At 38.7% G+C, this 24,656-nt stretch overlaps 1 protein-coding gene across 2 annotated transcripts in view; it reads left to right on the top strand.

Moving 5' to 3' along the window:
• Positions 1-24,656, top strand: part of DNAH8 (dynein axonemal heavy chain 8) — a 288,139-nt gene that overhangs the window by 110,765 nt on the left and 152,718 nt on the right. For both annotated transcript variants that reach the window (XM_040982961.1, XM_040982963.1), the window contains exons 33-44: positions 1,055-1,208; positions 4,248-4,411; positions 5,700-5,802; positions 7,384-7,488; positions 7,865-8,026; positions 10,762-10,986; positions 14,266-14,438; positions 15,752-15,930; positions 20,251-20,438; positions 22,801-22,887; positions 22,979-23,086; positions 24,194-24,328. In XM_040982961.1, the coding sequence (XP_040838895.1) occupies positions 1,055-1,208; positions 4,248-4,411; positions 5,700-5,802; positions 7,384-7,488; positions 7,865-8,026; positions 10,762-10,986; positions 14,266-14,438; positions 15,752-15,930; positions 20,251-20,438; positions 22,801-22,887; positions 22,979-23,086; positions 24,194-24,328 (1,783 nt within the window). The remainder of the gene's footprint in view (positions 1-1,054; positions 1,209-4,247; positions 4,412-5,699; positions 5,803-7,383; positions 7,489-7,864; positions 8,027-10,761; positions 10,987-14,265; positions 14,439-15,751; positions 15,931-20,250; positions 20,439-22,800; positions 22,888-22,978; positions 23,087-24,193; positions 24,329-24,656) is intronic.

A 24,656-nucleotide genomic window follows, 5' to 3' on the forward strand; every position in this document is an offset into this window, starting at 1 on the left:
AACAGCCACAACAACTTTGTTTCTACTTGGTTCCTAACTCCATGTATAACACAGACTTCCAGAGAAGGAAAGGGTTGCACTTAGGCCCTGCACTATACCCAGAAACACCCCATTTTCAATGTGAGCATCTTTAAGTCAGTCTGTCCTGGATAAAAGAAAACATTTGAAGATGCTTGCCAACAAGAGCCATTTAGCTAGAAATGCCACAACACCACACCAAAACTGCTTACCATTGGCACAAGAGTCAGCTTCTTGTTCTAATTGCAGTAGCTTTCCATCATGTCCTGCTTGGAACCCACTCTGTCTTTTGTCCTTTACTGTGCTCAGTTTTCTAGACAGCTTGGATTCTCAACAACACTTCTGCCAGACGTAGGGAACAGAAAATAAGCTGTGCTGTTTGGGAGTAACAATTAGGGAGCTCTCCCACACTGCAGGCTCAGTAGAGCTTCAGTGCTTGGGGGAATCTGCCCTCTGTGAGCGAGGAGAACATGCAGCTTAGTGGCCATCAGAACACAAGCTGGACTCTGGCTTTGTAATGATCTTGTGCTCGGTGAACCCAGAGATATTTAACCCTCTCCTGATCTTCGAAAACTTGATTTGCCTTGTTCCTTAAGAAATGATCTATCTTTTGGTGGATGAAACTTCAAGACTTTTCATTTGTAAAAGGAAAATCCCTGGGCTGTGATTTATTTCTCTAGCTCCAATAGTTTCACTGACTATGTTCTTGCAAGTAGTCCCCATTTGGATTTTATTCACAGAAAGACTTGAAAAATAATCTTCCTTGTTTTAACTCCTAAAAGTAGCCAACACAGATCCATTCCTGGGCCTCCATGCCATGAAACTTGGCTGATTTTCCTTATTCTTGGGTCAACACAAGTGACACCACTATATATATTGGTTTTATTCATTTCAGATGTCATCAGAGGTTATTATATTGAGAGATTTGTCTGTGAAGACACAATGTTCATTCTCAAAGGAAAGTTTTTCCTGGAATTGACTGTTAAGCCATCCTGTTTTCTGAATCTGACTTGAAGTATTTTCTGTTCACTTTTAGATATAATGCTCCATTTAAAAAAAATATCCAGAATTGGGTATATAAATTGTCTACTTCCTCAGATATCATTGAAGAGTGGCTCATTGTACAGAACCTCTGGGTTTATCTTGAAGCTGTCTTTGTAGGGGGAGATATAGCCAAACAGCTGCCTCAGGTAAAAATGGTTATTATAATTGCTGGTAAAATAACTTTATATGTGTTGCCTATAGAAAATTACTTCAAAAAGTTAATGATAAGGTGGAATTAAAAGTATGAGTTTCGGGGCTGGTGTGATGGTTCAGTTGGCTAATCCTTAGCCTGCAAAGTGCCAGCATCCCATATAGGTACTCTCTGGGCATTGCAGTTATTTGGGGAATGAAACAGTAGATGGAAGATCTTTTCTCTATCTTTCCTTCTCTCTGTAAATTTGCCTTTCTAATAAAAATAAATTATAAAAAATAGGAGTTTATTTTGGTAAATTTATTTTTGAAAACCATGCACAGTAATTTCAGAAAATTACTTTAATATTTTTTAAGATTTTATTGAAATATAGTATACATACCAAGTAATGCATCTAAGTTTTTGGTCCTCTGAACACACTCACCACCAACATTAAGAGCAACATATTACTAGTACTCTAAGAGTCCTTATTATTTCTTCCTATGTTTTTTTTTATTGTAGAAAAGAGTATATAGTAATTTACATAGTATGATATAATGATATTTAATATATATGCATATTTTAAAGATTTATTTATTTTTATGGGAAAGGTGGATATACACAGAGGAGGAGAGACAGACAGGAGGATCTTCTGTCTGATGATTCACTCCTCAAGTGACCACAACTACTGAAGCTGAGCTGATCCAAAGCCAGGAGCCAAGAGCTTCTTCTGGGTCTCTCATGCAGGTGCAGGATCCCAATGCTTTGAGCCATTCTTGGCTGCTTTCCCAGGCCACCAACAGAGAGCTGGATGGGAAGTGGGATTGCTTGGACATGAACTGACACCCATATGGGATCCCAGCACGTGCAAGGCGAGCCTTTAGCCACTAGGCTACTGCACCGGGCTCCCTCTATGTATTTGTATCCAGATAAATTCATACCTTTGTTTTTGCTGTGAACCTTTGAGTATCTTTGTATGTCCCTGCGAAAGTCTTCACAAAGACATGTGTTGGGACCTGTGGTATAGCAGGCTGATCCTCTACCCTGTAGTGCCAGCATCGCTGTGGGCACCAGTTCTTGTCCCAGCTGCCTCATTTCTGATCTGGCTCTCTGCTTGTGGCTTGAGAAAGCAATAGAGTATGTCCGAAGTCCTTGGGACCCTGTGCCTGCATGGGAGACCTGGAGGAGCCTCCTCACTCCTGGCTAGCTCTGGTTATTGCAGCCATTTGAAGAATAAACCAGTGGATAGAAGGAGAATTCTCTCCTTCTCTCTATAAAATCTGATTTTCAAATAAAAATAAATAAACCTGAAAAAAAAGGACACATGTCAAAATCTTGACTGTGGCCAAGGGTTGGCAAAATTATGGCCTAATGAGTTGTTTTTGTATATAAAGTTTTATTGAATACCGGCACTTATTTATATAAAGGTATTTCAAAAAGCTAATGGAAAATGGGATTCAAAGATATATTTATTTGAAGTTGAAGACTGATTTTTTTTTTTTATTTAAGAATTCCCTCCTGTATTGTCTGGCTGCTGTAATGACATACAGCAGAGCCAAGTAGCTTCGACAGAGACTGCATGGTTCACAAAGACTGGAATAATGATGGTTTGTTTGGCCCTTTCCAAAAAGTTAAAAAAAAAAAGTACTGACCTCTGATTTATATTAGCAGAAAGAAATATCTCACAGTTTTAGACTGAATAATTTCGAGATTTCAGGATATGATGTACATTCCAAATTTAGTACTATTAAATTATAATACTCCTCTCTTCCAAGAGTTAACCTTATAATATTACTCTGAGGATAGCATTAAAATTAATCTGTATTCTGTAAGCACAAATGAGCCGTTTGTAAGTCTGCCACTAACAAATGAGAAACATGTTGTTGCTGAGAAGCCTGGAATCAAACCTTTAAAACAAGTCTCTAGAGGTCTTTTAAATACATGCCCAAACCAGATAATTTTTGTCTGTGAAGGTAACCTTTCTTTTAAAATAAGCCTACTCTTTCTAAATTTCAGTATCTACAAATAAGGTCTTCATAGTTTAAAAATTAAAGATGAAAGGATTTTGTATATGGCTGGTCTCCCTTTGCAACATAAGTATTTTTTTAAAAGATTTTTTTTTTTCAATGGAAAGGCAGATTTACAGAGAGGAGAGACAGCGAGAAAGATCTTGCATCTGCTGGTTCACTGCTCAAGTGGCTACAGCACTCCCAACTAAGCAGATTCTAAATCAGGAGTCAGGAAGTTCTGAGTCTCCCAGGAGGGTGAAGAGTCCCAAAGACTTGGGCTGTCATCCACTGTTTTCCAAGCCACAAGCAGAAAGCTGGATTGAAAGTAGAGCAGCTGGGATATCAACTACAATCCCAATTCATATGGGAATCTGACCACATTTGAATAGAGGAGAGGGATTAAGCCATTACACTAGCCCCAAAACCTTTTTTTTAAAATATAAAACTGAAATCTATCATTTTTGTTTTTCAAGCAGAAAATACTTTTTAAATACTGTCATTGTTAGGCCCTTTTCAAGAGGCATTTTTGCAGTTGAATGCAAAACTTAAGACTCCATGGTAAAAAGAAAAAAAAAAAATTTATAACAGTGTAAATGAAGCTTGATTTTATGTTTTACTCTTTTCTTCTTTTCCTGGGGTTCTGTTGAGCTTTAATTATCCCAAGGGTCTTGAGATCAAATTATTTTCATGCTTCTTCAGTTTGCTCATCAAACCAAAACACCTGGGGTGCTGAAAGACCAGATTTGAACTTTAGTTGATAGCTCTGCAAATTAATCATGTGGCATTTTGAAAAATGTATTAAATGCAAGGAAACAAATAAGTGATACACCCCATTGTGATAGAGCAGTATCTTAATAAGCAGTTTTGTAACTTCGGGTTTTTGTTGTTCAAAATTAATTCAGATGAGGAAAATTGTTTAAATGATGTAGCTTGAGACTAACAGAAGCTGATTTCAAAAACCATAATACATTCCGAAATGAAAACTTGTTTTTTTTTTTTTCATTTATCCAAATGCTAATCTTGACTGACGACGGATTTGTTTGCAGGAAGCCAAACGTTTTCAGAATATTGACAAGTCATGGATAAAAATAATGCAGCGAGCTCACGAGAATCCCAATGTGATTAGTTGCTGTGTTGGGGATGAAACCATGGGACAGCTTTTGCCTCACTTGCATGAACAATTGGAAGTATGTCAGAAGTCACTCACAGGGTGAGCTTCATTTTTAAATACTACTCATTTTATATATGTGGAGGTGTTTTATCCCAAGCACATTCCTATTTGACTTGACTGCTAGTTTTGTAGTGATGGTTGATGTGGGAAATAAAAAAGCAACGTTTTAGGTAAATTTAATTTTTGTTTGGAAGAAAAATGTCTCTAGTCTGAGGACGGGTGAAAAAAGGCATCCCTTCAGTTTCATAGGGTTTGCTGTAGCAGGTGACTACAAATCAAGCAGACAAGACCTCTGGAATCGGGCCGACACTGTGGTACAGTGATGTAACGCACTGCTTGTAGTCCAACATCTCACATTGGAGTACTAATTCGAGTTTCAGCTGCTCTACTTCTGATCCAGTTTCTGCTAATGCACCTCTTTCTGTCTGTTTCTTCCTCTGTCTCATTTGGTTTCTCAAATAAATACATCCAAAAAAAAAAAAAAAGGAATGCAAAAGTCTGGAATCAGGGTATCAGCTCTCTCTTAAGGCTTTATGTAAGATTCGTTTCTTGCATTTTCCAGCTTCTAGGGGCCTCCAACGTCCTTGGCTCATGGGCTACATTAACTCCAATGTCCCCGCCTTCATTGCACCTTCTCCTCTTCCTGGTGTGTTTCATGACATTTGTCATTGGATTTAAGGCTCATCTGAACATTCTAGTATAACCTCTTCTTAAAATCCTTAACTTTATATATGCAAAGAGCTCTTTTCTAAATAAGACCTGTTTTCCAGATTCCTGTGAACGGGATGTAGACTTAACATTTTAGCGGCTACCATTCAACCCACTACAGGCATGGAGTAGAGCTGTATCCTAAGAAAACAATTAACCAGACAGACAAATTCATGGGTAATGTATTTACAAGGAAGCTAACTTTCAACATCATTTGAAATAGAGGGATAGTTTATCTGGTTTGTCGAAATTCATGCCTGTGTCGTGGATTGATGGTTAGTTATCCCCGATTTCACTCTCAGAATGTCAAGTTTGGAGGTAAATGATTTGTGTTCATCTTGGGTTTTAAGCTGCAAGTTTTCCTATACTCTCAGAAAGAAGAGACTAATAGTTGATATGTTAGTTGAGCTCTGAGTTTCCTGTTTTCCCCAGTGCCATTCTGGGTGTAGCATGGCCTCTGCTTTCATGAGACATTCCAGAGGCCAACAGGAAACACTATGTGTATTTGTTATGGTCTTATGGATGATGTTAGTGGCTTGTCTTAAATTTAAAAAATGTCAGATAATCACAAACACACACAAAACTCCTTTGAATAATAAGCTGTTAACTTTATTTTAAGGTATTTGGAGAAGAAGCGATTGCTCTTTCCAAGATTCTTCTTTGTATCTGATCCAGTTCTCTTGGAAATTCTTGGCCAAGCCAGTGATTCCCACACCATTCAGGTAAAATCTAACTACCTGTGACCTAAACTCCCTTTTTCCCCATGGTATACATAATCAAGAATAAACATAAAGTTAACATCTTGAAAGTGTAAGCTGGAATGAGGAGTATTAAAAATTATATTGACTGTAAGTTTTTTGTGTGTATTCAGTGCTTGACACACTCAGTCATGTTGGTGAGCAAGAATTACACAGTGAGCTGCTCACTAGCTGTATGACCTCTGCAAACATGTGCATCTTTTCTTAATGATTTCATTTTTATTTGGCAGGCAGAGTTAGGGGGAAAGGAGGAGACTCAGAAAAATAGATCTTCCATCCACTGGTTCACTCCCCAAATTTCCACAACAGCTGCAGCTGAGCCAACTTAGACCTTCAGGTCTTCTTCTTGGAGGCAGGGGTCCAAGGATTTGGGCCATCCTTTCCCAGGCCATAAGTAGGAAGCTGGATCAGAAGTGGAATAGTTAGAACTAGAACCGGAGCCCATTTCAGGTGCTAGTGGTGTTAGTGAAGTCTTAGCTTCCTCTGCCACAGCACTGGTCCTAAAAGTTGGCATCTTAATGGTTCTTACTTCATAGGATGGTTGGTAGGGTTCTGTGATGTAGCATGTAGCACAGTGTCTGGCTCTCAGAATGTGCTCTCTAAATGAAATTCATCATTATGGATCTATTTTTCGAAATCTTCTTTTTTTATAAAGATTTATTTTTATTATTATTTTTTTTTATTGAAAAGGTGGATATACAGAGAGGAGAGACAGAGAGGAAGATCTTCCATCCGATGGTTCACTCCCCAAGTGAGCACAACGGCCAATACTATGCCGGTCTGAAGCCAGGAGCCTCTTCTGGGTCTCCCACGTGGGTGCAGGGTCCCAAAGCCTTGGGCCGTCCTGGACTGCCTTCCCGGGCCACAGGCAGGGAGCTGGAAGGGAAGCAGGGCTGCCGGGATAGAACTGGCGCCCATATGGGATCCCGGGAGTGCAAGGCGAGGATCTTAACCACTGCGCCACCGCTCCGGGCCCTGATTTTTCGAAATATTCTTAAACCAAGTAGGCACTGCAGCTTGTATTTGCTTTTCTTCCTGAGATCTTCCTCTAGTGCTTTCAATCATCTCTAAAACAAACAAACAAACAAAAAACCCAAACAAACAAACAAACAAACAAACAAAAAAGGAATAGAACGAGTAAGGGGAGCACTACATCCTTCACCCCAAGGTTATTTCTGGTTTGGGAGTCTGGGAAATGAATGATAATTTCTTCCGTGTTGCTTTCCAGGGAGTTGTAGGGGTAAAGGAGGAGGGGAGAGTAGTAAAAGCTGTGAGAGGTGGAGGTGGAGCCAAGAGAGAAGGCTGAACTGAGAGGAGGGCAGGGACAGGTAGTTCAGTCTGAAGGAAAGAAGGTAAAGACCTTATGTCCAGTCTCCATGCGGGAGTTGGAAGAATTACTCTGCACAACAGGATTTTGAAAAGTGGGCCTCCAAGTCAGTTGAGAGTCAAACCAGAGTCCATGTTTTGGTGTGACAATAAAGTAAATTATAGGAAGGCTTTGAAAAATATCTCATTTGTTGCTGTTCTGATTTGTGTTCCTTATAGCCGCATCTCCCTGCAGTGTCTGACAACATAAACGAAGTGACATTTCATCCAAAAGACTATGATCGCATGACGGCTGTCATATCAAGAGAAGGAGAAAAAATTATTGTAATTTATATCACTTAAAATTGGCTATTGAGATTAGGCCTAGGAGAATACAGTTCTATGAAAGAATAAAGCAGATGGGCTTGGGTGGAGATGTGGGTTGGGAAACGGGCTGTAATTCTGTAGACCCAGATTTGTTACAGACTAGTTTGGAAAAGTCATTAAACTTTCTTGAAACTTACTTTATCATCTCTATATTGAGAGTTTATGCTAGATGATTTTTATAGTTCAGCTGTAGTATTAAGTGATTAGATGATTTAACCTATACTTTAAAGATTTTTGTCTCCAATAGTAAAGTGTTAGCTTTACATTGGGGTTTTAAAAGTGTGGCATTTATAAAGATATCAAGTTTGTAATATATTTGTAATTTTTTTTTTAGTTGGATAATTCTGTTATGGCCAAAGGTCCTGTAGAAATCTGGCTTCTGGATTTGCTAAAAATGCAGATGTCATCCTTACATAATATAATTAGATCTGCATTCTATCAAATCAGTGATTCAGGATTCCAACTCCTACCTTTTCTCAGTCACTTTCCAGCACAGGTAAGAATATGTGATAATGCAATGAGAGGGAGGGTGTTGAGCAGGTGTCTAGCCTGAAGATGCGGGGTCTGCTACAGGTTTGAACCCAAGAGGCACCCCATCTGCCCCTCACCTCAGCTCTCACCACCTGCTGATGAGGCTGCTCCACGTGTCAGAGATTGTGCCCCTGTTCTCCCACTATTAAGAATATACACTGAGACTGAAAATGCAAACGGAACATTTTTTCCCCCAAATGCATGTGCATATGAGGGGCTTCAAAATGGCATTAAAAGATAATGTGGATTCTCCATGAACGATTACAGTTCCTATGTGTGTGTGTGTGTGTTTGCATGTGTGCACTGACAGTTCCTGATTTCCGATGGTTCAACTGAGGATTTTTCGGCTTTACCAGAGTGTGGAAGTATATCTCCTCAACACTTCCGTTTTTCCACTCTCAGTACAATATTCAGTAAATTACATGAGATATTTAACATTTTGTTATGAGGTAAACTTTGTAGTAGATGAACCTGCCCAACTGAAGGCTAGTACAAGAGTTCAGAGTATATTGAGGGAGGCTTAATTAAGGTGTATTGTTCAATACTCTAGGATTATTTGGTGTATTTTTAACTTGTGGTGTTTTTCACTTTGATAGAATTTTGGGAAATGATCCCCTCATAGTTGAGGAGCATCTGTGTATGTGTTAATGTTTAGATAATATAGAGATTTTTCTGAAACAAAATGCACGTGGCTTTTTAAATTTCCTCTACTCGTGTTAAAAATTGGCATAATCTATTCAACAAAACATTCCCACTCAACTAGCTTTTTGAAGATCCTGATGACCTTGAAGGGCCAGAGTTGGAGCAGGTGTTTTCATCAACACTTCTCCTGTCCCGTGTCTCGCAGTAGTGCATTGTAATCAAGTGTGAAGTGTTATTAAAGCCCAAATTAGAAAACGAGGAGCAATACTTACTAAATTTTTATTCAAGATGGAAGGAAAAGATAATCTGTGATCTGAGTCAGTGATCACAGGGGATAGAAGGCAAGAGCTATCTCAGGAAAATACAGGGAGCTCTTATTGAAACTGTATTTCCTCTTCTGTTATTCCTCCCACCTTGAACTTGTGGTCCTGAGTTAGTGCACACCTGGGGAGACAGCTGAAATGATTGGAAATTATCTATTCAAACTACACAATTATAGATATGAACAGAATCAAGTTGTATTAGAGAGGATATACTTTCTAAAGACTTACACATTTTACTTGAAAATCAGAGTTACAGAGGCAGAGAGAGAGAGAGATCTTCTATTTGCTGGTTCACTTCCCAGGTGGCCATAATGGTCAGGAGGCAGAAGCTTCTTCTGGATCTCTCATCCATCATCTGCTGCTTTCCCAGGCCATAAGCAGGGAGCTGGATTGGGAAGTAGAGCTGCTGGGACATGACCTGGTGCCTATATGGGATGCCATTGCCAGCAGCCAGAGGATTATCCTGTTGCATCACTACATTGGCCCCGAGAGAAGATATTTTAATATTGTGATTTTTAAAATATATAGTATTTCTGGAAAACTTTAGAATTTTTATTAGAATAAAACCTTTGTGGATAAAGCTTTATAAAATACTTGGTAAGTTAAAAAAAATGCAAAACTCCACCAGCTAAACTGATGTCTTCCCCCACTCCTGAAAAAGCTCTACCCTATATGAGGGTGCTTAACAAAGGGCATGGAAAAAGTAAAATAACTTTTGTTTTGGTGCCAACAGATTAAGTAAATGTTGGTGCAAAAATGTGAATTGTATGCCTAATTTTATAATATCATGCAGTTTATCAGCATTTTGAAGATCCCTTGCATGTACGCATTTCAAAACTTTTTGCGTTGGAACAAACTGTTCATTCCACTTCATTTTTAATGAACTTTTTGAAATTAATGAATAGTGTGTATCATACAAAGAGTGAGAGATGAAGAAAGGCTATACGCAACACTTTATTTTGAAAAGAAGCAAAGAGGTCTTTGGAAAACACCGCGTAAGAGAAAAGTATACACATAATTTAAGAATACACGATGAAGGGTTCACTAATTCCATTTACTTTTCTTGAGGAAGAAAAGTCATTGCATGCAGGTATCTGGTAGTTTGAGGCCCCCTATAAAAAGGTTTCCTAAGCATCTTTCAAAACACTTCAGCCGTGGTTTGATTATTGCACAAAACTCACATGCTGCAAAGCTAATTGTCAGTGCAACAGTGTTGAGAAGTAGAGCTCAGGAAAGGCAGCTTGGGTCATTGGGCTCTATCTTCATGAACAGATTGATGTTAGGAGTGAGAGTGTTGTCAAAAGGAGTTGGACTCTGTCTTGGCCTTCCACTTGCCAGCACACTATATCACAGTGTGAAGGCCCTCACCACATGCTGACATCTTGACCTGGGGCCTCCCAGCCTCTGCAGTTGTGAGAAATTAATATTGTTTCTTTATAAATTACCCACTCTGTGGTGTTTTGTTGTGGCAAAACAAAATGGACCAAGATGACACATAGAGTAGAATAAGTAGTAGTCATTATTATTTGTCTACATTGAAATAATTAAATATTAACAGCTAATAGGTATAAATGTTTTTCCCTTTTTGAAAGTGTAGAACTGCACACCTTTTTTTATTTTTACCTTTTAGATTTTTGGTTGGAGATGAGTAGAACCCTGTCTACCTTCATGTGGTTATGTGACCACCAAATTCTGCTACAGATGTGCTTTAAATATTTGTTGTGCTAATTTGCAGGTTGGGCTTCTGGGAATTCAAATGTTGTGGACGCATGATTCAGAAGAAGCTTTAAACAATGCAAAGGATGACAGGAAAATCATGCAAGTGACCAATCAAAAATTTTTGGATATTCTAAATACTCTCATTAGCCAAACAACGCATGACCTAAGCAAGTTTGATAGAGTGAAATTTGAAACTCTAATTACCATCCATGTACATCAGAGAGATATTTTTGATGACTTGGTAAAGTATCTTTTTTCTTAAAGTAATTTGGTGTGCTCGTGAGTAATGAACACTTAAGGATTCTATGTAATTGCCTAACTTATTTGAACTTTCCATCTGCTGGGTCCTTTTCACAGTTGTCTCCATCTATAGCATGTCTACAAATGTCTATATGTGTTAGCTTGAGGAATCACTCATATATGTTCATGTGGCTCTCTGAAAGTCTGAAACTAACTGGTGTGACATGAACCAACTACAAAAACTATCCCATTAAACCAAATACCCAGGGACATAATACAATTTAAGTGACATTGGTCATGAGCTATGTTGGGTGGATTGAGAAATGAAATGAAGTCAATGTATATAAATAAAATGAATATAAATGAAATGAAATCAAAATTCAAGGAACTCTTATGCCTGTCTGATTAATAATAATAACAGTCTTGGCCTCCTGGGTTCTGTGGGAGTAGGAGGGTGACTTGATTTCCCTTTGAAAATAGGGCTCCAACCAATGGGCTTGAGCACAAACAAGTTCCACCCCCAAAGCAGGGGTCCTCTGGTAGGGAACAGGGGCACTAGGCAGGTTTGAAATACCACCATTCGACAGTCTTTTTTTTAAGATTATTATTTTTATTCTACCTGATTTGATGTATCTTAAAGCATTCCGTTTTCACAATAGAGACATAATTCTTGCAACCTGAGGCCTCTTTTTCAAAGAATTTTATCACAACTACCCATTTCAAAATTTATCAGAAGTTTTGATCAGATATGTTGTAGTTAGTGAAGATTGATGGAAACAAAGTAACATGCATTCTATTTCTCTATTCTTCACACTAAAGATTTTCAGTTTCCTTTTTTAAAATTATTTTTGTTTTATTGAAAGGGAGACATGTGTGTATGCCTGCACACACATGGCAGAGAGTGGGGGAAGGGTAAGAATATCTTCCATCTGTTGGTTCACTGTCTAAATGTCCTCAGTAACTAGAGCCAAGCTGAAAGCCAGCAACTTGGATCTCAACCTAGGTCCCTCACATTAGCGGCAGGGATCAATAACACCTGCCACCTGTCAGGATGTACAATGGCCGGAAGCTAGATTAGAAATGGAACCAGGACTTGTGCCAGGTACTCCAATGTGGTATGCAGCTGTCTCAAGTGGTATCTTAACTATTGTGCCAAACACCTGCCCCAGGTTCTCACTTGTCAAAATATTATTTGCTGACCAATTAGACTGGGAGATTGTTGAAACAGCAGAATCCACAGCTTCCCTTCCATAACCTGCAGACCTACCAAATCAGAATGCACTTGTTAATAAGATTGAAGAGTGAAAATCCTCTGCATTTGACATTGGAGATACACTGCTGTTGGTCTTCTCTCTGCATCAAGCTGATCATTAGAGACTGCACACTAGACGTGCTGTTTTGTCCAGCTACAGACTTGCTGTCTCTGGGTGGCAGTTACCTCTCTACCTTCACTTTCACTGATGTCCACCTCAGGAACAGTAGTATAGAATTCATGGTTGTATCTGCTGTGAACATGCTTCTGTGGATGTTGTCTGTACATCTCTGACTCTGAAGTTCAGGGAGGAAATTTCAAAATGAAGGTCAAGGGTCCTGTGCGATAGCCTAGTGGCTAAAGTCCTCACCTTGCACATCTGGGATCACATGTGGGTGCCAGTTCATGTCCCTGTGGCCCCATTTCCCATTCAGCTCCCTGCTTCTGGCCTGGAAAAGCAGTTGAGGACAATCCAAAACCTTGGGACCCTGCACCTCTGTGGGAGACCTGGAGGAAGTTTCTGGTTTCTGGCTGTGGATCAGCTCAGCTCTGGCTGTAGTGCCACTTGGGAAATGAACCAGCGGATGGAAGATCTTCCTCTCTGCCTCTCCTTTTCTCTGTGAATCTGCCTTTCCAATAAAAATAAATAAATCTTTTTTTTTTAAAAAAATTAAGAGTCAGGCAAAATTTTACTTTCCCAACAGAATGGATTTAAAACAAAAAAATCCCATATGCTGTGAAAACAATGAAACTATTTTCTTTTTGCCTTAATTACCATTGAGTTTGTGGTCAGTTTGCATCTCAACCTAAATGAGATCTTACAGACAGACTGTGGGCATTTTATTTTTCCATATGTAAAGCTTAGAACAATGCTACTATATGCAATAACTCAAAGCTTTTTGTTTTTTCTTATTCCTCCATTCTTTCTTACCATCTTAATGGATTGTTGAAAGTAGCTCCTGTCAGCATCTCCTTGGCTGTGGGTCTATGTTACAGTCCCTAGCTGTACTACCTGAAAGTAGCTGTTTAAAACGATGAATGCAAACTGTACTTTAAGTAGGAAGTTGGAATCCTTAACCGGAAATGGGGCAAGGTCTTAATCGATGCAACAAGTAATAATAAAGAAGTAAAATATTCTAAATAACAAGGAGTGTCAAACTTTGACAAATGGAGATCTGAAGACTGAAGATTGATTGATTGCCAGAGATCCATTTTTTAGTACCACCTGAATGACCTGTGTGTGGGCCTACCCAGTTTAAGTGTGGAGAGATGACTTTGCTATGTGGGCATGATTAGGCTTCTCCAAGCTTACCAGTGGAAAGTCATGAAGCTCCTGAGAACATGGTTATGGTAGAATAGAGTTCCTGAAAGTACTTACCTGGTTTCTATCTATTCTAATGGACCAGGTACTAGGGCTTGTGTCCATGGTGATGTACCTTTTTCTCCACAGCTAGGTGCAGATGGCCAGGAAGGATGGGTGGCTTGGCTATAGTGCTGATATAGAAAGATGCATAGATAATCCTGTGTTTCCCTGCTCTATTCCTTCAGTGGTTTCCATCTAGCATAATTCTCAAACCCCTTCCCAAAGCCCTGTATGGCCTCAACTCCATCTTCTCGCTAGATGTCTGGATTGCCCAGATGCTTCCCAGGCCAATTCCTACTGTTTAACCGGGTTTTAGTTTGGATATCTCTTTGTTTGAATGCTCCCTTGGGTTCAGTAGAACAGGACACATCCTCCTGTTACATATTTTCATAAACCTTGAATGTCATTGGTATTGCTTTATATACTTTATTGTAATTACCTGTTTCACTGTTTGTCTCATGCTCTCTTCTGTAAAATTCAGAAAACAGAGGCAATGTCTGTCTTTGTTCACCCAACAGAGGTGTCAAGCACAAGAAAGACTCAGTAAATATTTGTTAAGTGAAGTAGAATCAGTTCATGAATAAATAAACAAAACTGCCCTGCAGGCTTGTGTTTTGTGCAATTGCAATTCAAGATGTGACCTTTTTGTATGTCATGTTTTTAAGGTAAAAATGCATATCAAATCAGCTACCGATTTTGAATGGCTAAAGCAGAGTCGATTTTATTTTAAGGAAGATTTGGATCAAACTGTGGTATCTATTACAGATGTTGATTTTATTTACCAAAATGAATTTCTGGGATGCACCGATCGTCTTGTTATCACTCCATTAACAGATAGGTAGGAAGCCCAGTTTGTGTTATGTTGCATTGTAATTAAATAATGTGCTTGGAATTGTTTTAAAATTACACTTGAAATATTAGCAAAAGCATATCATGTTGTGTTGGGTCTGTGCTAGCTCATCAAAGTCAGTCTAATAACAGAATAACTGAAACTATTTCTTAAGTGTGTGTGAACATCAAATTTTTATGAAGTAGAAAAAGATAAAAGAATAAAAGCAAGCTTGAATTTTTATTGTAAGTAATTTAAGAATGCATTTTAGATTGCAAACTGGAAAAAATATTCTTATAGCTGTCAAGGAAGTCATTAGAATTGCAAAGAAAGGTACCTTGGAGATCAGCTAATTCAATCTCCTGGTTCTTCAGATGTGAAAAGTGATACCTAAAAGTGAAGTTTCTTGGCTAAGTCTGAATAATCAGTCATTGTAATGTCCCCTCATAGTTCCTTCCAGTCTACGCAAGAAATAATCTTTTCATCTTTATACATGTGAGTTCCACAGCCGTGGATTCCACATGCTGTGCGCAGAAGACAATAAGTGTTTATAGTATGGACTTAAAGAACATTTAGTTCTGTCAATACTATAAACAGGTCCACTTCAAATAAAATTACGAAACAAATTACATCTTCAGCCTTCTCTTAATTTAGCCAACCTCTGCTTCTTATATGCCCCATATCTCAGATTTACCAGTTTTCTCCTCTCTTGGTTTTTATATATTAAATTTAATATCTCTGGAAGCATTACTCTGTTTTACTTAGATCAAAAACAGATATACCAGAAGCTGAGTCATGAACATAAGGAGATTCATTGCATTACTATTTACTCTTCTTGGAAAGAATTAAACAGAACGAGTTATTGGCGATGGTGTGCTGAAGTGGTCTTGTATTGGCTTGTGAAAGCCGATTCCATGTATTGTTTTCTAATTTCATGATATTGTGTGGGTAACTTGTCATCAGGCTTTGTGAAAATATTCATGCCAAAGAAACTATCAGACGTGAATTCCAGGTATATTTTTCCCCCCCCGGGGAGCCAATTGTTAAGCACCTGTCACCAGCACTCTACTGCCAACTGACCAAAGGAGGAAAACCTGAAGATCAGAGATGAGGGATTTGGAAGTTTGTCCTAAGAAATTTTATGGTTCACTGTGTTACTTTTAGTAAATATCCAGTTCCCTGGTCTAGTCTGTTCATCCTTTTCTTGTGAGCTGCTTGAACTCTAGAATAAACAGACCCATTACAGTCAAATTGTATTCTACTGGTGCTTTACTATAACATGTGTCACCCCACATTCTCCACATTTTGTCTAACACTTGCAGGTGCTACATCACCCTAGCACAAGCTTTGGGAATGAACATGGGTGGTGCTCCAGCAGGACCTGCCGGCACAGGCAAAACAGAAACTACCAAAGATATGGGAAGGTGTTTGGGGAAATACGTTGTTGTGTTCAACTGCTCAGATCAAATGGATTTCAGAGGCCTGGGAAGGATCTTCAAAGGCAAGTGTTAAGTTATAAAGTGTCAGTGTTCTGTTATTTTCAGTGGCTTTTATTTTAATGCTATATTCTAATATAAATTTAAAGTGCCATCATGCATAATAGACATCAATATATGTTGATCTGAAATAAAAATGGCTAAGTAATATCAATTTGCTGTGATTCAGTTGCCAATGTGGAGTCCCATGCACTGGGTGTAGTAGATTGTGAAAATATAACCAATGTATAATTACCTGAAACAGTAGTGGAAGAAAATAACCAAGGTAGCGAATTGGAGTCATGTGTGACTTCTTTTCTGTATTAAATCTCCTGCTGAGATGATTTTTACAGAAGCATAGCAACATTGGAAAACAAGAAGGGGGAGATTGGTGGACATCCATAGATGGGATCCTTGAGAAAATGTTGAAAGGTTTGTAGCAATGACTTCACATGGACAAATAACAAAATATTAGAGGGCAGTTCAGCCTAGGAATGCAGTCCTCAACAGCCTTCTCTTACCCATCTGTATGTGTTCTCTTGGAGGTGTCAGGCAGACCCAAGGTTTAAGTCCCATCTATAGGGTGACTCCCAGATTTCTCTGTTGACTGCATAGTTGACATCTTCAATTAAATATACAATAGTTCCAGGCACACCGTATGTAAGAACCATCCCCCTGAGCTCACCATCTCTACTACTCCTCAGAATTTTGGAAAAGACATTACCATCATATATAATTAATAAAGAATTAATATGCCCCATATAAGAAAACTCCAAGAAAACTCCATATGAGCAAAAGATAGCCCAATAGGAAAATGAGGACAAGGCATTTTACACATGAAGAAAATGGAATGACCAGCAACTGGAGCAATGTGTATCATGATTATAGTCTGCTTAGTGTGGTTATAGTGATTCTTAGTGTGAGATTGTCAGGGTTACAGAGCAACAAAGACACTGTCCCACTGTAGGTGGGAAATCTTTCAGGAATTAGTTTGGTTTACTTTTAAAATATCCATGTGTATTCTTAGCTGCCTTGCCTTTTGGTTCATATTCGGATGTAGTGCACTTGGTGGCCAAGGTGATAAGTAGCAATGGTCATTGTGTTCATGCAACATCCAACTGGAAACAACCCAAGTGTTCTTAATGGTGGTATGGATTCTGTGTAGAATGTGAGCATAGATTTTGCATATTATCTATAAATGAAAAAAAAACGTACCATACACATATGTATAAAATTCTGCATGACACTTCTGTAAAGGTGAACATCTACAGCAGGATGCATTGACATAAGGCAGTCTCAGAGAGAGGCAAATCTCACAAAATATTTACCATATAATTGAACTTAGCATTTAGAAATACGTCGCATAGATACAGCTACTCAAAAGGAAAAGAATGGGAAGAAAATAATGATTGTCATGCCAAGTTCAGACTGGCAGTTTCTTTAACAAAGAGAGAGAGAAAGGGGAATGTAGTTAGGGGGAGATGTACCAAAACTTCCTTATGCTAATAATCAAGAGTTCATTTATTCAGCCCCTTCCTTTAAATATAATGTGATAGTGCCCCTGTGCTCAATACCCATGAGATAGCTCATTTGTCTCCTATCATTATTTATTAAGTTGTTGAAATTTTATGGAAATACGCATATTATATGACTGATATATATAATTGAAATTGATGTCATGGCTCAGGGGTTTCCCCTTCCACCCTCCCCATTCCTCCTGCCTCCTGCTGTTTTCCCCTATATTATTACAACAGTAATAGTATATAGTCCTTCAGCAACAGTCATAAGTCCATCATTCTGTTTGGTATAGACCAAGGTAGGAAGTCCAGCATGTTATTGTCAAGGTATATTTAACAATTTCATTAGGAGTTTATCTTTTATTTGGGAGTAGAGATTCATACTGTAATATGTCTTCACTTATCTGTATTCCGTTCTCCACAATTTCCTTATTCATTCCTATTTTGACAGGCATCTGAGTTGCCATGTCTTTGCTATTGTAGATTGTTCTGCTGCAAATATAGGGTTGCAGGTCACTTTCTCATAAGACCATGAACTTTTTAAAGGTACCTCATATGCATGTATTTCAATTTTTTTGCACCAAAATAGAATTATCTTTTCATTTAACCTTCAATGAACTTTTTGAAGTGTCTTCAATAATAATTATATAATCTTCATGTAATATTTATCCATTTAAAAAGGAAGTAAAAATTAGAAGCTATAGATTGAGAGATCTTCCAACATGTATAGCTGACAGTGTTAAAACTTTCCTTCCAAGTCAGTGAGAAACACAAAATAAAACATTAATAAGACACCATTCTCACTCCTGCCAGAATGGCAAAAATACAAAACTACTGTTGGTGAGAATTGCAGAAATTTTAATTCTCAGGACTTCAGGGTGTGTAAATTGGTAGAGCTGCTTCAGAAGCAGCTTGGCAGCTGGCAGTGAATGTGAAGATACACATTTTCATTGACATGACATTTCTGCTCCTCACATGTGTAGCACAAGACTGAGAAAGGCTGCTGTGTTGCTGCTGCAAATCATCAGAAGCAACCCAAATATCCATTGGGAGTTGAATTAATTTTTAAGCTGGCATATTGTGAAATGGAATACAGCACAATGCAGCATTTTAAAGCAGTGAATTAGATCTGTGTGTTATTAGCATAGAAAAATAATACTGAGCAAAAATCAAATTACGGAAAGTCATACATACAGTGTTTTAATATGGATACATAGATATATACAAATTTTGAATGGGCAAAATGTTTAGCTTTTGTAAGTACATGCATAGGGCCAAATGTTTCACAGCAGGCATAGGAACCTCTGACAAAAATTTTAGGAGAGAATTTGTCTCTGGCAAAGGAGGAAGTATGGATTCAATAGGGACATGTATTAACTTGAACTTTGTTGTTTTAATATTCCATTCTTTAGGCTGAAATCTGAGGCAGATTGTTATACTATTCTCTGTCATTGCTGGTATGTTGAAGTATTTCTGAATCCCACAGACCAATTTCTGATCAAAGAGAAGGTTCGTCCATGGATCAGTCCTACCTGAAGGTTAGGGATGGTAGAACAAGCAGGATAGAGCACAAAAGGGCCTGTCATACCGAAATTGGAGCACAGAAAGGCCATTTCTGCTGTTTTCCCCCCCTTGAAAAGCTGTAACCCAGCTCCTGGCAGTAGGATCCATCCCAGTTGGGGCTGTGCCAGAGGGGCAAGGTGAGAGATAGGTTACTCAGTAAGCCCCCTGAAAGGAAGTTCTTCTGCCATCTCGCACCTCTGTCCAAATCACCAGTTGCAGCCTACGTCCTGCCAACAAGAATTTGCATTTGGGATGAGGAAGTACACAGTAAAAAACTATCATGCAGGGATTAACAAAGTTTCACAAAATCCTTGAAGAACCTAGGGAAGTATCCAAAACCAATGAAGAGACCCATTATTCAAATGAATTAACAGAGCAGAAGAAAATTCAGTAGGGAAATTCACATTTTCAGGGAGAGTTCAGAATTGATCACACTCAACCAATTTGAAAACCAGGCAGTTGTCCCTGGAATCACTGGAAACTGAAGCTGTAAAAAAACAAAACAAGATTACAATACTTGAGTTGAAATACCTAACTAAAAGAACACAGTGGAAAAAGACAGAGATGAAATTTGATTGAAAAACTTTTGGGTCCTAGGGATACAGACAGAAAATTCCAATATCGGTTTAATGGAAATTCCCAAAGGAAAGAGGAGGAAAACTGAGGTGGGGTTGGCAATAATGAAAGAGACAGGAGCATTTTGTAGCACTGAAGATAATGGAGTTTCCATCCTTAGAGACTAGACACCAGCAATGTGCACAATATCCAGATATTCCTCTGTGCTGGGTTTTATAGGAAACAAATAAAAATCCCCTTGGCCATTTGCTGTCTCACCCTTCATCTTGACATTTCTATTTCACTGCAATAAAAAGGAACAGAGAGATCTGACCCCGCTGGGGCATCTCTTATTTTGTGTTTCCCTAAACATGTTGACTCCCTCCCCCTCAGCCCCACTGAAGGTGACATTTCCACAGTGCTTTGAATTGTGTCACCCTTCATTGTCCCTTAGTATAATGAAGTAGGTACACTTTTATATTGGCTGTGTACATTTTTTTTTTTTTTGCTGTTCTGGTGATGTTATACAAATAACTAAACTTCTCCTTATCACTGGTATTAAATAAGTTTTTAAAAATAGCCAGGCATGGAACTTTGCATAAATTGTGTTTAGATATATGTTTGGGAGCACTTTGTAGAAATATTTGTATAAGATCAAATAAGATCTGTGAAAAGAGCAAAACTTTACAAATTAACTGTTTTTCATGCCAGGTCTTGCACAGTCAGGTTCCTGGGGCTGTTTTGATGAGTTTAACAGAATTGAACTGCCTGTCTTATCAGTGGCGGCCCAACAAATTTATATTGTCTTGACAGCAAGAAAGGAGAGAAAAAAGCAGTTCATTTTTTCTGATGGTGATTGTGTTGATTTAAATCCAGAGTTTGGAATCTTCTTAACAATGGTGAGAATCTAGGCTTTGATTGAAACTTGGTTAGTTTAATTGTTATAGACTCAAGAAAGGCAGTGATTTGTTTTGTTTTGTTTTGTTTCGTTTTGTTTTAGTGGGTAGATGAGTGACTGTCCAGGAGTCACATGATATTCTCTTACTCTATGATTTTTTTAGAGTTGTCAATAGATAGTCCATTCAGAAGCTAAAAGAATAAGTTACTGATAATAGTTACTGGTTGTTGAACACCTATCTGATGAGCTGAAAGCTTTATGTATTAGGCAACGTACCTCGTGCTACACCACAGCAACAAATGGCCCTCAAATCTCAGACACTTAACATCACAAGGATCAATTTCTCCCTGATGCCTTTGTACGTTGTGGGTGGCTTGGGTAGGGGTGGAGAGACCAGAGTCTGTGTTTTATGTCTTTACTGTGCTATTGGGGCTGACCAGCTGGCCACTGTTTCAGTCATTCCTGATTGCTATTACAAAAAGAGAAAGGGAACATGAAGAATTGTGTTCTGCGGGTAGACATCTGGCCTCGTGGTTAAGACACCCATGTCTTATGTTTGAGTACCTGGATTTGATACTTGGCTCCAGGTTCCTGCTAGTGCAGATCCTGGAAGGCAGCAGTAATAACTCAAGTCTTTGGATTCCTGCAGCCCATATGGGAGACCTGGGTTGAGCTCCTGGCTCATTTTGAGAGGAATGCATTTTAGGAGTGAACCAGCGGATGGGATTCGTCTTATTCTCTCTCATCTGTGTCACTCTATCTCTCTCTTTGTGTGTGCCTCCCTTCCCTCCTCTCTCTTTTTCTTTCTCAACCTGCCTTTCAAATAAGTAAGGGGGAAAAATGAATCGCACTTTGGCTCAGAATTTCTGTCCAGAATGACAAGACACTTGTCAAAGCAAAGTACATAGCTATAGCTAACTTCAAGGAGGGAGGGTATTGCAGCCCTGTAATTTAATTGGAAACGCAAGTATTTGCATAAGAACACTACTGACTGTCACATGCACACGATCTCATCTTCACAGCTATGGTTGCCTTTGAGGTGTTCTTTTACAGCTGAGGTTTTTGAACCTCAAAAAGACTTCAAGACTGGCTCAAGAGGCAAAATAGAAAGCACTTCTATTTTAGAAAAGAGTAACACTGAGTTTTGATTGATTCAAATTCTCACACACAAACGTCAAGGATGTGTTGCCTGTCATCTCACAGGGTACAGTTTCGTCACATCAGCTGCAAGACAAGCTGGGAAATGTAGTTTTAATCCAGCCAGGGATACAGTGAGATTGCAACCAAGGTTTTGGGACTGAAGAACAAGGGGTGTATTGAGAGGCAAGCAGCAATCTTTGTGCTCCCAGCACTAGCAAGTTTTCTGGCATGTTGACATTGCCCAGTAAATGTTCAGGGACTGCAGGTTTCTTAAGGAACTTTTCTAAAATAAACATGTCTTATGGTCCTTGAATCCACAGCTTTTCTTAGGGACTTTGGGGTATGATTTATCTTCAATCTATTGCTGTGGATGGACCTTCAGTTTCATTTTTACTTATATTCTTGTAATTTCTAATGCTTTTTTTGTCACTTCTAAAAATGCTTCTTTGTTTTGTTTCTAAAATGCTTTTCTGTTTTGTTTTGTTTTTAATGATACTTTGTAACTCAAAGAATCCTGCAATTGTGGCTACTAGGAATAATTGCTAATAGGATAAAATTCTGCTTTTTTCCTCTTTTTAAATAGAATATTTTAGATAGCAATTATTTACATATTTATTCATTTTTTTCTATTCTTTTACTTTTCTTTCTTGTTTCACGTTTTGCTGCTCAGAATTGTGTGGGTGATTTGAGAAATGAATGAAATGAAACTACCCAAAATGGGTGATGGGAGCATTTAAAATATGCATTTTAAGGAAAACAAGGACATTTTACAAATCTAATATTGTTCTTAAATGATTATCTTAGAATTTAGCCTGGGATTTTTTTTAAAGATTTATTTATTTTTATTGGAAAGCCAGATTTCCAAAGAGAAGGAGAAACAGAGAGAAAGATCTTCAACCTGCTGGTTCACTCCCCAAGTGGCTGCAATGGCCAGAGCTGAGCTGATCTGAAACCGGGAGACAGGAGCGTCTCCTGTGTCTCCCATGCAGGTGCAGGGTCCCAAGGCTTTGGATCATCCTCAGCTGCTTTCCCAGGCCACAATTAGGGAGCTGGATGGGAAATCTAGCAGCTGATATATGAAACAGCGACTATATGGGATCCTGGAGCATGCAAGGAAAGGGCTTTAACCTTTAGGCTACTGTACTGAGACCTAACTTGGAATTTTGAAGTATATTCAGGAAATTATACTAAGAGCTGAAAATTCAATCTGTTTCAACTTACAGAACCCAGGATATGCTGGGCGCCAGGAACTACCAGAAAATTTAAAAATCCAGTTTAGAACTGTTGCTATGATGGTTCCTGATAGACAGGTACGTACCAAGGTTTACAAACATATCATTTATTTTTTCATCTGTTTTACACTAAAGCCATTGACTAAAATCTTATCATACTAATTTCTAGATCATTATGAGAGTTAAACTTGCAAGCTGTGGGTTTCTGGAAAATGTTGTCTTGGCTCAGAAGTTCTATGTTCTTTATAAACTCTGTGAAGAGCAACTTACCAAACAGGTAAATGGAAAATTACCCCCTAACACTAAAAGTTAGCTTTTCATGTAGGAATCTTGCCTTGAGGAAGGCTAATCAGAGAGGCAAAAATAAAAGTCTTTGGCTCTGTTCATATATATGTTAGTTGGAAAGTCAGATTTCCAGAGAGAAGGAGAGACAGAACGATCTCCCATGTGCTGGTTCACTCACCGGGTGGCTGCATCAATTGGAGCTGAGCTGATCTAAAGCCAGGAGCCTGAAGCCTCTTCTGGGTCTCCCACATGGATACAGGGTCCGAAGGCTTTGGGCCATCCTCAGCTTTCCCAAGCCACGAACAGGAACCTGGAAGAGAAGTGGAGCAGCTAGAATATGAACTGACTCCCAGACGCCCACTTGGGATCCTGGCTCATGCAAGGCAAAAATTTAGCCACTAGGCTATCATGCTGGGCCCTGTTGTAAAGTGTATTTTAAACTAATTTGTCCTGTTGGTTACATATTTTCAAATCCTTTCTATATAGAAATAATTGTGAATGCACAGTACCTTACAAATATCCTGCGTTGCCATCATGTAACTGCAGTGCAACAATAAAACCAGAATCTTGACACTAAGAGCAACTATTATTTTAATTAAGGTTTCATTAACTGTGTGCTCTATAAGATTATGTTACTGGTATAGATTCGTGTAACTGTCACCCAGCCAAATACAGAGTTATTCCATTACCATGGGTTTCCATCATGCTGCCTCTTTCTCAGATCCCTAACCTATTGTGGCCATTTGTCTTTTCTCCATATTTTTAATTTTATTTCAAGAATGTTATGTAAATGGAGTAATACATGTAACTATGTATGTGACCTGTTGCTCTGCATTTAAAAATTCATTATTTGCTACCCAGACTGCCTCATACTGTATTGTTCTTCGATGGTATTTAAAGTGTGAAAGGCATATCATTCCCACTGTGGAATGACCATTTTGTAAAGATGATGGGAAGACTGAGCCACTGAGACTTAGCAGCTCAACCACTCAGATACCGCAGCATCTAAGTATCAGGACATGGAACTGGAAATATAGCAGAAATTGACACTTAGAGTTTTTCAGTGAAGTAATCTTTGTCCCCTCTATTTCCATTTTAGGTTCACTATGACTTTGGGTTGAGAAATATTCTGTCTGTGTTGAGGACACTTGGATCTCAAAAAAGAGCCAGACCAGAAGATAGTGAATTAAGCACTGTCATGAGAGGACTAAGAGATATGAACCTGTCCAAATTGGTATCTTTCCTCCTTTAATTCGCCTCTGTTTCAAGATTTCGATCTGATTTCTTTCTGTTTGGGTGGCAAGTGGGGGGCTGTCTTGTGATGAAATGTGAGAACTTAGCAGTTTCAAGGGGAAAGGGTATTGGAAGTTTCCATTAGAAGACAACTCCCCACTCCCCTCACAAAATAACCCACTACTTTTGTGTGCTCAGCAGGGACTGGAAATTCCTTCCCTAACCAGCAGCAAGTATTTAAGTAGCTAATCAGTGGACTTCATTATTCACAATATAGCAAGCATTCCGTTTGGTGAAAATCTGGATTCACAGGAAAACGTTAGAACTTC

Source organism: Ochotona curzoniae, unplaced genomic scaffold (genome assembly GCF_017591425.1).
Source record: "Ochotona curzoniae isolate NIBS_2020 unplaced genomic scaffold, NIBS_Ocur_1.0 contig_3819, whole genome shotgun sequence".
NCBI lineage: Eukaryota > Metazoa > Chordata > Mammalia > Lagomorpha > Ochotonidae > Ochotona > Ochotona curzoniae.